At 38.4% G+C, this 14,757-nt stretch overlaps 1 protein-coding gene across 1 annotated transcript in view; it reads left to right on the forward strand.

Annotated features, from left to right (window-relative positions):
- The window catches only part of LOC146504818 (heterogeneous nuclear ribonucleoprotein L-like), a 45,451-nt gene extending 38,514 nt beyond the window's left edge, over positions 1-6,937 (forward strand). Inside the window, exons 10-14 of the mRNA XM_085181872.1 lie at positions 703-824; positions 2,514-2,715; positions 3,117-3,174; positions 3,258-3,356; positions 5,160-6,937. Of these exons, the coding sequence (XP_085037998.1) occupies positions 703-824; positions 2,514-2,715; positions 3,117-3,174; positions 3,258-3,356; positions 5,160-5,215 (537 nt within the window). The 3' untranslated portion in view covers positions 5,216-6,937. The remainder of the gene's footprint in view (positions 1-702; positions 825-2,513; positions 2,716-3,116; positions 3,175-3,257; positions 3,357-5,159) is intronic.
- The last annotated feature ends 7,820 nt before the right edge of the window (positions 6,938-14,757 follow it).

Consider the following 14,757-nt stretch of genomic DNA (forward strand, 5'->3'; position numbering starts at 1 on the left):
GTCACTAGTGTCATTGAATTCTGTTTAATGTCAGGACATGTGATGTACCCCTGCAAACCAAACCAAACCAAACATAGGTCTGATTCTCCTTTTTTAATGTGATGTCAGAGATTGTTTACATTGTTTTCTCATACAATTGAAATTTTAACTTTAGGATTTAATTATCTGCCTCCTCCTGTTCACTTTCCAGCACTTTAACCCTCTCAGGCTCAAATGAAACTTTTTGTTGCTAATGCACAACCAAGTCCTGCAGTGGTGCTTCTGAGTAAAAAAAACTCATAAAATATGTATGTGGGGTAATCAGGTTGTTAGTTTTTAACTGTTGCAAATCGGCAACGCCTGCCTTGAGAGGGTTAATAATATTTCCATGATCTGCTCATCGCTTCCTTATAACGAATAGATTCTGCTGCTCCTGTAACACTTAGAGAACTTCCCCAAACATCAAACCCATTCAGTGTTCTCATAGAATATGTTGATTTCGTGACACAGTCAGAATAGCTATATTCTATATACTTTCTGATGTCACAAAAAAGCACAAGTGTAAAATATCCTGACTTTAGATAACCTTCCAAAGTCCTCTAATGTACACTGTGTCTTCTAATGGTTAACATGAAGGAATGTTTACATCAGTAAAACATGTACACTGCTTTCACAATGTATGGTACCTCTTTAGAACAGCTGTTATCTATGTGCTTGTTATAGGTTAAGTTTATGAAGAGTGTTCCTGGCACAGCGTTGGTTGAGATGGGAGATGAGTATGCTGTGGACAGGGCCATCACACACCTCAACAGCATTAAGGTGTTTGGTAAAAGACTGAATGTCTGGTAAGATGTGCATATCTTTAATAACGTGTTGATAATACACTTTACTTCCAAGATCGAGATTCAATCTCAAATATGATCAACCTATCTCTAATAATCGGCTATGTACCACAGGCCTTCAAGCTGGCTGTAGTTAAACCTTTACTCAAAAAGCATCTCTAGACCCAGCAGTCTTAGCTAATTATAGGCCAATCTCCAACCTTCCTTTCATATCAAACATCCTTGAAAGAGTAGTTGTCAAACAGCTAACAGACCATCTGCAGAGGAATGGTTTATTTGAAGAGTTTCAGTCAGGTTTCAGAGTTCATCACAGCACAGAAACAGCTTTAGTGAAGGTTACAAATGATCTTCTTATGGCCTCTGACAGTGGACTCATCTCTGTGCTTGTCCTTCTTGACCTTAGTGCAGCATTCGATACTGTTGACCATAATATCCTATTAGAGCGATTAGAACATGCTGTAGGTATTACAGGTACTGTGCTGCAGTGGTTTGTATCATATCTATCTAATAGACTCCAGTTTGTGCATGTAAATGGAGAGTCCTCTTCACACACTGAGGTTAATTATGGAGTTCCACAGGGTTCAGTGCTAGGACCAATTCTGTTTACATTATACATGCTTCCCTTAGGCAGCATCATTAGAAGACATATCCGTGCATAACCAAGGTAATGCCATCCAAAGTAAGCATCTGGTTAGACACCATGCTCCCAAGGACATCATCTTCAGTTTGATCTGAATTAAGAAGCAGAAAGTTAGCGGCCATCCAGGTCTTTGTCTTTAAGACATTCCTGCAGTTTAACTCATTGGTGTGTGTTATCTGGCTTCATGGACAGATAGAGCTGGGTGTCATCTGCATAGCAGTGTAAATGTATGCTAAAATTTCCAGTAACACTGTGAGGAACGTTGGAGTCATTTTTGACCAGGACATGTCCTTCAACGCACATATTAAACAAATATGCAAGACTGCTTTTCTTCCATTTGTGCAACATCTCTAAAATTAGAAATATCCTGTCTCAGAGTGACGCTGAAAAACTAGTTCATGCATTTATTACTTCTAAGCTGGAATCCTGTAATTCATACGGAAGAGGATTAGAGCCACTGGGAAAAAAAGTGGATCTTTTTTTCTTCTTCTTTTCCAGAATTCTGAGAAAAAAGTCTGAATTCTGACGTGCTCACTTTTTTTTCCAGTGACCCTAATCCTCTTCCGCAAATTCATTATTATCAGACATTCCCCCCAAAATTCAGTTAATCCAGAATGCTGCTGCATGATTACTGAAAAGGACTAGAAAGCATATTTTGCCCATACTGGCTTCTCATTATTTGATCCTGTTATCTCCAAAGTCAAATTTAAAATCCTTCTACTCACTGTTTTCCTCCCCTCACCCCCAGACGGTCGTAGCAGAGGGCCACCCTCCCAGAGCCTGGTTCTGCCGGAGGTTTCTTCCTGTTAAAAGGGAGTTTTTCCTTCCCACTGTCGCCAAAGTGCTTGCTTATAGTGGGTCATATGATTGTTGGGGGGTTTTCTTTATTCTTTTTTGTGTTTATCTTACAACATAAAGCGCACTGAGGCAATTTGGCACCATATACTTCTTTACTTCTGTGTATATTATCTTGACTATTTTATGATCAGTAGATTTGTTATGCATGGATTTGATAAGATAAGTAACACAGTTGATGTTTTTGGTTTTCGCAGTGTGTCGAAGCAGCACGCAGTAATCCCCAGCCAGGTTTTTGAGTTAGAGGATGGCAGCAGCAGCTATAAGGACTTTGCTATGACCAGAAACAATCGCTTTAGCAGTGCCGGACAAGCCTCCAAAAACATCATCCAGCCTCCATCTGCAGTGTTGCACTACTATAACGTTCCTCCGTGCATATCACAGGATCATTTACTGAGGGTAAAGGACTTCTGTCTGTTCACCGTCTTTTCTGTGTATCTGTGAAGAACTGTTTAAAGGTATTCCAAAACCCCTAAAACATTTTTTATCCTATCATACAGAGATGTATCCAAAGGGTAATCCATCTACTTCATAATGTCTTGTTTTTTCCTGAAATAATATGATTATTATCTTGGAAATTCCAAAAAAACACATTTTTATTAAGAAGACTGCCCTGTTTTTCTGAATTAACAAGATATCCTTAAATGCCCAAAGATCCTCTCTTGAGTTGAGCCTGATTTCTTGAGTAGTCTTTGCCATAAAGAAATCCACTCCCACATTGTATAACAAATGCTGATAAGTTGTAATTAATTGTTGCCTAGTGCAGAACTGCTCACACGCTGCTGTCTGTGTTTCTGTAGCTGTGCACGGAGCATGATCTGCCTGGCTTTGTCAAATTTAAGATGTTTGATGCCAAACGTAAGTAGACCTTTGATTGAACAGATGAAGTCTCATGAATGTGGTCGTCGCCTGCCTTTTAATGTTCAGTCTCTTTTTTTCAGCCTCTTCTAAGACCATCTCCGGCTTGTTGGAGTTTGACAGTAAGACAGAGGCTGTGGAGGTTCTTACTGTTCTCAACCACTACCAGATTAGGATTCCCAGTAAGTCCATGAGAGAAACATCCATCACTGCCCACTCTGTCAGTCTCATGCTGGGAACTTCACAAATATTCCTGAATGTGGAGGTGGAAAATACATCTGAAGTAGAAAAAATTATTTTGTAAAAATTATTTTGTGAAATTTAAACAGTTAATGTTAGTTTAATTCCTTGAGGATGAAAGTCTGCACTGTGGACTTCCTGCTAACCTCTAACTCTGTTAAATGTAATAAATCCTGTTTTCATGGATGCCTGGATGTTAAACTTAATTGTTACACCTGGTAAAGCAGCAACGCTGATCGTTTTATTAAAGATGAAAGAATTTAGACAGTTTTTAATGCTCAGTGATGCCACAGTGTTCGTTTGACTTTGGGACCTGAAGTGGACGGAGTTTAGGACCCAGATTACCCCGCGAGGCAGCCGTAATGCTGCGACAATCCAAGCGGTGCAGCTGCGTAGCTACCAAAGTCGTACTAAAATATATTTGACAGATTTCTGAGCGCCGTGTTCCACATAAAATCGGTTCGAGGTCAGTAAGCACAACCAGAATTCATACATAAGACACACTGTTGATTTTCGAGAAAATTAAAGGATTTTAACTGTGCCTTATAGTGCAGAAAATACGGTACTAACCATGCTTTACATTTTATACTGCACTGTCACATCCTCAAATTAATGTAATTTTATTTACATGGCATCAGATCCTAAACTGTCCTCCAGGACACTTGCCATAGTAAAGTGAAGAGCTAAGACTATCCTTTTAGCAGCGCATGGCTCTCTTAATATGAAGAGCTCTTAGACCAATGTTCTCTCTAAGCTGCGCGCATGCGCAATTGGGCACTGCTGGCACGGTTTCTGCGCACAGAAAATCTGCATTGCGCACAAAAAAAATACTGAATTGAAATTAAAATTAAAACTTTAACAATTCTGTTTTGCAGTGTTTTGCAGTGCACCGGTGTTTTAGCTAGCAAAGCGGCTGATGTGGAGTGAAGCCACGTTAATGACAACGTGTACAACCATTGGAGATGTGAGCACGACAGACGGAACAATTAATGGAAGAAGTGTGGACTTTATACCAGTTTTTAAATTGTGTTGATCGGCCACGTAAAACCAGAGTTATGATAAAATATCTGCAATGTTTGGTTTTCTTCCTGAATACTGTCGTTGTTTATATTTACTGCGGGAAGAAACGGTAAAAACGGCGTTTTATAAGGAAAACCTCGAAAGCCTGTGAGCAAAAACAACACCAACCCCCCAGCCCGTTTCCTATTGGTCGAAAAATGTACCATGTCGACCAATCAAAAAATGATATGGCAACGTGGCATTTAGTTGTTTAGGAAGGGGGAAGTTTTAGGAGTGACGGCGTGTTTTGAGATGTGAGAGATTTGCAACATTTAACGCAAATTTTGTGTAGTTAGTGTGTAGTTAGTGTGTAGTGTAGTCAATAGTTTTGTTGTGTGTCAGAACAATGAGGCGACTGCTGAATGTTACAGGTGTTACAGCAGTGATACATCTGCTGTTGTCAGGCCTGCAGGTATCAGGCTGTTGTTCTCCTTCATCTCATAGTGGACAGAAATTAGACCATTGTCCTCAGACGACAATGGTATACACACACACACACACACACACACACACACACACACACACACACACACACACACACACACTTTTCCAGCTAAATGCAAATACAAGGGAGGGAGCCTTATCAAAACCAACCCGTACCTTTTGCCCTTACATCTTTATCACAGTTCATTTACCGTCAGGCTGTTATGCTAAGTTTGCATTTGTTTGTGTATTTCTTATTTCAGATGGGTCCAACCCATACACACTCAAACTGTGTTTTTCCACCTCATCACATCTATAAAGAGCTACTGAGCTTACAGAGAGCTGCTGGACCTGCTGATAGCTGACCTCTGACCCAAGGAGGGAGCGTGAAAGGCAGACGCGAAGAGGAGTGAGGCAGAGAGAAACACAGATGAGAATATTAAAGGATGGAAATGGACGGGTGTTTATAGAGTGCTTTTCTAGTCTTACTGACCAATCAAAGCACTTTGAGTTTGATGGCCACCAAAGAAGAACTTGGTAATGGACACTCTGAGGAATCCACTCTACATTCAGACGTCTGTAAAGGCAACTGAAGTCACATTTTATGTTTAAAAAATTTAAAAAAAATTACAAATGGAAACAATTTTAACTTGCTGTCATTTAAGGTTTCTTAGTGTTACATAAACTTGCTGCCCTGTGGGAGCTGAGCTTACAGACCGAGCTTTCACTGCAGTGCTTGGTCAGCATGAGACGCGTAGCTAATTTATGAGTTTACTATCAAAATAATGACACATGACATCTGGAGGAATCATGTTAGGAATCTCATCAAGGTTTCAGTGACTATTTATGTTTATCAGAAACAAAACTTTATTGTTCATGTAAAAAAAACGCGTCTGGTTTATTTTAGCCTAACCTAAAGAAATGAATCCAATATGTAGACTAAGTTGTAGAGAAGAAACTCTGTCATGATATTTGCTGAGAAACTTCAGAGGACGATACACATTTTATACACCTCGAGTGTGCCGAAGCAGCCCACGTCAGAAACCTGTCTCATGACATATTAATAAGCAGACAGGAGCCTGGAATGAGTTTCCATGTCTGGACATGTTAAAAAATGAGACGTTGACATCGACTGAAAACATTTTTCTTACATTTTAAAGTGGATCAAAGTTATTTTCCCCACTTAATGTGAGTTTAAAACGAGTCTACTGACGTTTTTCCTCAGAATTCTGTGCATATATCTGTAGATCTTTTAATATATCAGTATTTGAATTACTGTACACAGAAAAATTGTAGTGGGTTTATTAGAGTCAGCTGCGACCTCTTGTGTTTTCTGTATAAATAGAAATCAATTGCGTGCTGTGTTCATTTGAGGTCATTTTAGAATCAAAATGTATGTTATTGTCACAGAGTTGCTGGACTCTCCTTTATTGTAACAGTGAAATAGATGTGAACTGAAAACAGTACAAATCTACAATCAGAGATCAGAATATGAGTTATTCTTGTTTATCTTTTTTGATCTGTAGCAAGCTGAGAACAACATTAGCCACGAGTCTGAGAGGAGACTTCTGCATGTAACTGCACTCAATGCTTCTTAGATGATTAAACTGGGGATACTGGACACATTGCATCAGCTTGTCAGTGCGATCTTTAAATGCTGTTACCTTAAGATAACATGTTTTCAGTTGTAACAGGATGTAAACTACCTGTGTTGATATATATGGCAATTTTATTTATGCAGCACACGTGCTAAAACCCGTGTACGTTTACAATGAGAACCACAAAATATCATTTAAAAAAGCAGAAAAAAGTTAAATAAAAACACCCACTGAGTGAAGGCCTGTGTAACTAAAAGGTGTTGAGTGAGCACAGCTTTAACTGATCTCAGGTCAGCAAGCAGCTGGTTGTAAAGAGCGGGACGTCAAAAATAGAAAATAGCATACTTAGATCTAATATTGTGATCGAGCAGATGTGAACCTGGAGACCTGAAGCTTTAACTTTAACTGGAGCTCGTTCCAGTATAAAATGCATTGATGTTGAATCTGACACTTTTACAAGAGGAGAGGGATCACATCTAACCCGGGATGAAACATTTCCTGATGGTTGTGGTCTTTTCCAGAATCACAGTAACTCCATCTGTGGACACAAGGGCTTACTGTGTGTGAGTCATGTGACATTTCACCCACAGTCACATGATCTCAAGCCATTTTAACACCCGTGGGGGGTTTTGGACCTTTGAGTTAGACAGTGCTCTCCTGCATTACGCTACTAAATAAGATTTGGAGGAATGCTCTTCATCACTTATGCTGGATTTTAGAGATTTGGAGAATAAATATCAGGGAGAATCTTTAAGTGTCCCAAACTCGATCTCTTAATTGCATCTGCATCATACAAATCTGTGATCTGTTTGCACTGCACAACAGTTACTGAGGACAGAATTCAAGGAAATAACTCGTCATAAAAAGCATTTTAATTTGAGCGATATTTCGTCTGTTAATCTCAAATCTAAGGTAAAAAATGTAAAACTGTTTTGGATGATATACAAATGACAAAGAGCCAAGTGTTTAATCCCATACAGACTCACTGATTCTAGACCTGAGGCGTCCTTGTTGTAAATAATATTTGAACATAAGCAATAATAACAGACAAGTTGTTGCTTATGTACTTGCTGTGTAACAGTTGTAAATGGGCACTAAGAGGTTTGTATGTAACGTGCTGTTTAAAGTGATTTTATTTATGTTTTTTGGTTATTTTGGGGTGTTTTTGGACAAATGAGGGCCTTTATGAGTTCTTAACCCTCTCAGCACTGAAATAACAGAAATGTTATATTTTTGTTACTAAATATAGTCACATGGGTTACTACAAAATGTTACATTCAGATGATTGGATTCGCTGTTACATACTAACTTTTATCTTTTAGTTCTACATTTGTTCTTTTGTAAAATGTGAACGACCCAGTGCAGCAGTGAAATGTAACCGTGGCAACAGCCGGAGTGTTAATCACACAACTGATGGTTTGAGACAAGGAAGCAGGTGTAAGTTATGTATGATTTTAAGACAGTAAATGTTTAATATTGTTAATAGTTTGTTGTCATTAAAAAAATCATAAAACAATGTTGTTTTATTTCGAGACATGCTGTGGTCTAAATGATACGTACCTGTTCAAACTGAATCAACTCTGAGGCTGTGAAGTCGCACACAGCTGTGCCCTCACATCGTTATCAATGTCAGCTGAAAACCTGCGTGATAAGGATCCTCTTGTTTATTGTTTGTATCGGGATTTTTATACAAACAAAAGAAAGACCAAGAAGTCTTTGCACATTTTGTTTCCATATTTAGGGTCTCAGCTGTTTCTGTACAGTCTGTGATGAGCTACAGTTGTAAGCTAGTTCCCTTTAAAACCATGGAGTTGAATTGAACTGGAAAAAAATGAATTATTCCACTAAACAGCCAATGAGAAGGCAACAGTAACAGTTTGTACAATGCTAATATAACAGAAAGAACATGCCTCCATAGAGTACATGATGAATTATATTCAGTATTATAAATGTATCAGTAGTTTTTATGTTAATTCACTTTTGTCTCACTGCACATGCACTATATTAGTCTTCTTTGAGAAACAGCTGGAACATTCTACCTCCACCCTTTTCATGAAATCTTTTAAAGATGTTGGTGTGCTTGTATTAACTGAAACATATCATCAAAACGAGCTGCTCAGTCACTGTCCTACAGGGTGTGATGATGTCACAGCTGTCTTTAAAATTAAAGACAATGTCTACACATAAGAATAGACACTGGGGGAAGTTGGTATTGGTGTGGATGAGGCCTCATCCACAAGGGTCCATCTTTCACCATCTTACAATGCTGTGATTGCAGCCTTTCCCCAACTCTCTGTGATGGTACTCACGACCATTGATCAGTGGTTTTTGATCAATGACCATGACCAAGTGCTTTGACTTCTCTAAGAGAGTAGAACAGCACTATATAAGAATCGGTCCATTTATCAAAAAGTCTAAATTGCGGACCTTCCCTTTTTAAGCTGTTGTGAAACAGTAAAGGTAAAACCTCACTCAAAAGGTTCTTACAGGTTACTCCAGCCTGAACAACGAACACATCCTTGATGCCACTAAATCTAACCTGTTAGCTGTCAAGTGCATAGAGGACAGCTGCTAATAATGGGCAGAGGCCCACCCTGGCAGGCAAGAGGAAGCAGGATCAAGATCTGGAGGAATGTAGTAGCAGCTGAACCAGGCTCCATCTAAGCCTGTCCATATCAGGGATTAGGGCTGCGTTTAGTCCACTTTGCTTAGGAAGGTTCTGCACCATCAGTAATACTGATGACATTACTGATAATCAGTGTTGGGAAGGTTACTTTTAAAATGTATTCCATTACAGATTACAGATTACATGTCCCAAAATGTATTCTGTAACGTATTCCGTTACGTTACTCAATGAGAGTAACGTATTCTGAATACTTTGGATTACTTAATATATTATCATGCTGTTTACTATGGAACGCCAGGACTGCCATAATGAATTAATTAAATACACCATTAAATAATTAATTAAATGTGTCAATAATTAATTAAAATGGGAAATAATTAATTAAATAAATAGTTATGACACATGTAATTAATTAATTATTGACACATTTAATTAATTATTTATGTATTTCACATTTTAATTAATTATTGACACATTTAATTAATTATTGACACATTTAATTAATTATTTCTTGACACATTTAATTAATTATTTATGTATTTCACATTTTAATTAATTATTGACACATTTAATTAATTATTTAATGATATATTTATTTATTTCATTTTGGCAGTCCTGGCGCCTGGCTCTCATCATGAAATAATTTTATCTGTCAACCTCACCCATCAAACGCAGGGGGCGGGGTTAACGCTGCCCATGCAGCTTCTCTAACATTTGATTGGTTGCCGTGCAAAGTAAGTCAAAACAGGTCGATCCTAGATAATCGATTGCTTGTGTAGACTTGGGGCAGCCAGGTATCCCAGAATGCATTTCAAATCACAGGCAGCAATGTTGGTGGTGTAGTTTTAAAATACCCCGTTTTTCTGTCACCAACTACACTTTTAACTGTGTTTTAGCTGCGAATGTCGCGCTGTAATCTTCACATGGGTCAGGTTGTCAACATAGAACATGTTTGCAAAGGTGCTCAGATGTTTTCAGAGATTTCAGTAGCTCTGCTAACAGTCAGCATGCAGAGTGCACCGAGGGGGTTACGTTAACCGGTTTGTTTACATATTCCACTCTCCGTGTTCCATGTGTTGCATTCGCAGATTCTCATTTTCACCGAACGATCGTCTCTTTCCACCTGGTCTTGTGTCTCTGTGCTTCTGTAACATAAAGGACGAGCTGACATTTTTCTCACGAAACCAGCGATCAGCTCAACAGGCCCTCAGTTTACCTGCATGCATCCTCCTCCTCACCTGTCAGCTGTTTAACACCTGCTGCTAATTCAAGAAACACGCCCACGTTACCTGGTGATAGTCACAGTTTAACTGGGCAGCCGGTGCTCGATATTACGCAACCTCAGCACATTTTTCTGGACAAGATAAGTAAATATAGTTTTTCCCGAGCGCAGAGCTGCTGGAGCTTGTTTCCCAACAGAGCACGAACCCACTTTATCAGCGGCTGATGTCCAATCACCGGCACACAGCTTTGAAACCTGAGCTGAGTTTTAGCTCTCAGTGTTAAACGCTGGACTTAATTCACTCAGGTTTTGTCTGTCGGGTCACGTTTACTTCGCTGTTTTATTTACAACTGAGCAAATCGGTTTGGCTGAGGTTAAAGTTACGTTTCAGAACTGCACAGTTTTACAGACGTTTAATGGTTCACTGTGTTAGACTGAACCATTCGCTTTTCTTTATCTGGTGTGTTTTGGATTTAACAGTAAATTTTGAGATTAAACTGACTTTTAAAATGTTTTTATACAAAGAGGAAAGAGAAGGCGCATTTCCACCGAGAGGAGCAGAGTTTCCAACTACATGTTCATAATGCAGACTGCAACCTGGACAGAAATATTATATCATCTGTTTTTTAATAGGTTTTCTAAGCACCAGCGATCTGTTAGAAATTTTAGAGTTTACTTAACTAAAAATAAATGAGGTTAACATATAATTTGTGTGATTTTTCTCTCTCTCTCTCTCTTTTTATTCATTTTTTTGCTTTTTCGGTCATGTTATGTTTAACTGTCAAAGGTTTGTTACAAACTATGAAACACATGGTGCAGACTTCTGGATGTTAGAAGAAAACTAATACTGCTAATAAGGCAGGAAGGTGTCCTTTAAAACTAAACATGTTAGTAGGACTTTACATCATAGTTTATGAAATAGCACGTGTATTTCAGTAATAGCCTACTGATTTCAGTGTAGTAGTGAACAGTCACACAGCTCACGTGGGTGTTATCTGTGATACTCCTTAACTATCATTTATCCAGGTTAACTTCAGTTAACTCTGAGCGGCTGGATCGACGGAGGTCAGACAACAATTTTACATGTATGATCTTAAAACAGGACACAGCCATTATCCGTCCTGGCCTCATATCAAATGTGAACGCAGACTGAGTCTATGTTTGACGATTGCTTTATATCTAATCTTCCTCTCAAACATTTAAACAGTCTGCAGCTGAGGGAACACAAACTCAAATTGTCGGAACAGGGTTGCTCGTTTCTTGCGTTCATTTGGTAATTTATTAAATGTATAACTGTTATTCTAATCTGCTGCTGAGTCTCTTACGCTGATGAAAATGCAGAAAACACAGATCACGAACACCTGTTCAACCAATCGCTTTCATTCCACTTTGACAAACTGACGGTTCATCTACAGTGTTGCGTCAGACTGCTATATTTTTGTGTTCTTTATGCTGTAGATTTTCACGTCTCTGGAATAGTTGGCAGTATTAAGGATGCTTTTCTGTAAAATCATATTGATATGACCCGTGAATTATTCGTAGATGACAGTTAGATTAGTCAGCTGGGAAACTCTGTGTTACCTCAGAGAGCTGAAGATATCGTGGATATGCTGACCTCGCTCTGTGGTGTACAGGTCCGTTTACCCTCATGATTAATATTCACAATAAAAATATTAGCCGAACATCATGAAGTCTGTATGTGTGTCATAGTTTCGAACAACCTTTGTACAGTTAAAGCCAGCAGTTACTACATGAGGAAACACCAACGTTATCTCTTTTATGCGTTTATACGCAGGTCACGCTGATTACTGAACAAAAACCCAAAGATCAGCTGTTAATCGAATTTATTTGCTCTCTCTCCTCCTTAAACATGTTTTTAATGTTAGTTATAATTCAGAATTGGCGACTGAAACACGTAGGACACATAAGAACATCAGGAAATAAAACCCTGATAAATATAACCTCAGTAAAAGAAGTCCGTGTCAGCGGGGGTTATTACAGCTGTGTACCGGGGCCTGAGCCTTTTCGGTGGTAATAACAGCTCGATTGCTTGCGAGGCGAGCGGGTCTATCCACGCTTTGCCGTGAGACTGGGCAGACATCTCCGAAATCATCGAAGCACTTTTGCAAAGAGGCTGTATCTTGAGAAACCGACCAGACACATGAAGATTAAACCACTACATTCTCGGCTAAAAAAATATTAAAACTGTATTTGGTGACACACACAAACAGGGTTTTTCAAAGTTCAGTTCTGTTAGTTTCCACATGCTGGTTGTTGTGTTCTAAAAACAATGGCCACCAGGCCAAAGCAATGGTTTTGAGTCGATCAGCGTTAACCCCGCCCCCTGAGTTTGATGGGTGAGGTTGACAGATAAAATTATTTCATGATGAGAGCCAGGCGCCAGGACTGCCAAAATGAAATAAATAAATATATCATTAAATAATTAATTAAGTGTGTCAATAATTAATTAAAATGTGAAATACATAAATAATTAATTAAATGTGTCAATAAATAATTAATTAAATGTGTCAATAATTAATTAAATGTGTCATTAATTAATTAAAATGTGAAATACATAAATAATTAATTAAATGTGTCAATAATTAATTAATTACATGTGTCATAACTATTTATTTAATTAATTATTTCCCATTTTAATTAATTATTGACACATTTAATTAATTATTTAATGGTGTATTTAATTAATTCATTATGGCAGTCCTGGCGTTCCATAGGCGCCAGGACTGCCAAAATGAAATAAATAAATATATCATTAAATAATTAATTAAATGTGTCAATAATTAATTAAAATGTGAAATACATAAATAATTAATTAAATGTGTCAAGAAATAATTAATTAAATGTGTCAATAATTAATTAAATGTGTCAATAATTAATTAAAATGTGAAATACATAAATAATTAATTAAATGTGTCAATAATTAATTAATTACATGTGTCATAACTATTTATTTAATTAATTATTTCCCATTTTAATTAATTATTGACACATTTAATTAATTATTTAATGGTGTATTTAATTAATTCATTATGGCAGTCCTGGCGTTCCATAGTTTACAACTACATGAATGTACTATTGCTGTGATTTATTACTGTTACTGAAGGTTCGCGGCTCCGAACCGTAGTAAAGGGACCTCTGGCTAATACGGTGGGTTCTGTGTCGGCTCGTAGCTGAAAACTAGCTTTACTTTGTTGTCTGGGTCAACTTTGCTAGCAGAGACAGAGAGAGGCGTTGAAAGGCTGCTCCAACAGAACTTATTGTTTCAGAGGAAAACACGAACACGGTGTACAGTCGAGTCTTAATAGCTTACTTACAGCTGGGCTCGTCAGGCTCTCTTCTTGGCTGCAGTGGTTATTATTATATTTACATGCTTCCAGCTCCCGTTTTTGCTCGATGACAGCTCGTACTTTTCCTTTTTCTCCCTCCCTCGCTCACAGACACATAACGTGTATGGCAGTCCATTCTCCCTGCAGCACGGACTACACTGCCCATGATGCTACATTCTTTAGAGCTATACCTGTAGCTTTCTGCCTGTTAGCTTAGCACAACAACAACAACAGGCGCTCTCTCACCCAGGAAACACGCAGAGAGCGTCACCCTGTAACCATGGCAACCATAACGCTGCCGCCTGGAACAACAGAACGTAGCTGTCAAACAAAACCCAAACAGTCCTGACCCGCCACAATATGAAACAGGGAAGTACCGCCGTGTAATCCATTTATTTCAACAAAGTAACTGTATTCTAAATACCACCTTTTTAAACGGTAACTGTAACGGAATACAGTTACTCATATTTTGTATTTTAAATACGTAACGGCGGTACATGTATTCCGTTACTCCCCAACACTGCTGATAAACACTGCTTGCTGTGCTGAGACAAAGCAGCTACTTTCAGTTCATGTCTGCTGTCAGTAAGATCCCAGCACTCCTGAGGGGGCTCGCCTCTAAACACTGAAGAGTTTTCGGCCAAAGTTTTAGCACCGTGCTGACTTGTTCTGAGAAGACACCGCCCTGCTAACCTAGTAACAACTATCACAACCACAACAGGGTTAGGATTTGACATTTGTTTTGCTGGATTCACCTCGTTAATAATCCTGCAGCTTTTCGATGTCAGGAGGATTTCGGCTTTGTAATGAACAGCTCCTTTTGTTTACATGACCTCCATAGAACAGGGTTAAAACACATTGTTGTAAATACTGTAGCCCATCTCCCAAACAGGGCGCTGGGTTGAAATTCCACATTTGAAGAGAAAAAACATTGAAATCAGCAATTATTTAACACCAAAGCTGCTGAAACTGTTTAACAACCTCAGTCTGCTACTTACCTGACAGATCAACATCTCAGAGTTTAACTGACTCGATGCATTTTTTGATTAACAAAAACTTTTAATCAGA

Source organism: Neolamprologus multifasciatus, chromosome 13 (assembly GCF_963576455.1).
Source record: "Neolamprologus multifasciatus chromosome 13, fNeoMul1.2, whole genome shotgun sequence".
NCBI lineage: Eukaryota > Metazoa > Chordata > Actinopteri > Cichliformes > Cichlidae > Neolamprologus > Neolamprologus multifasciatus.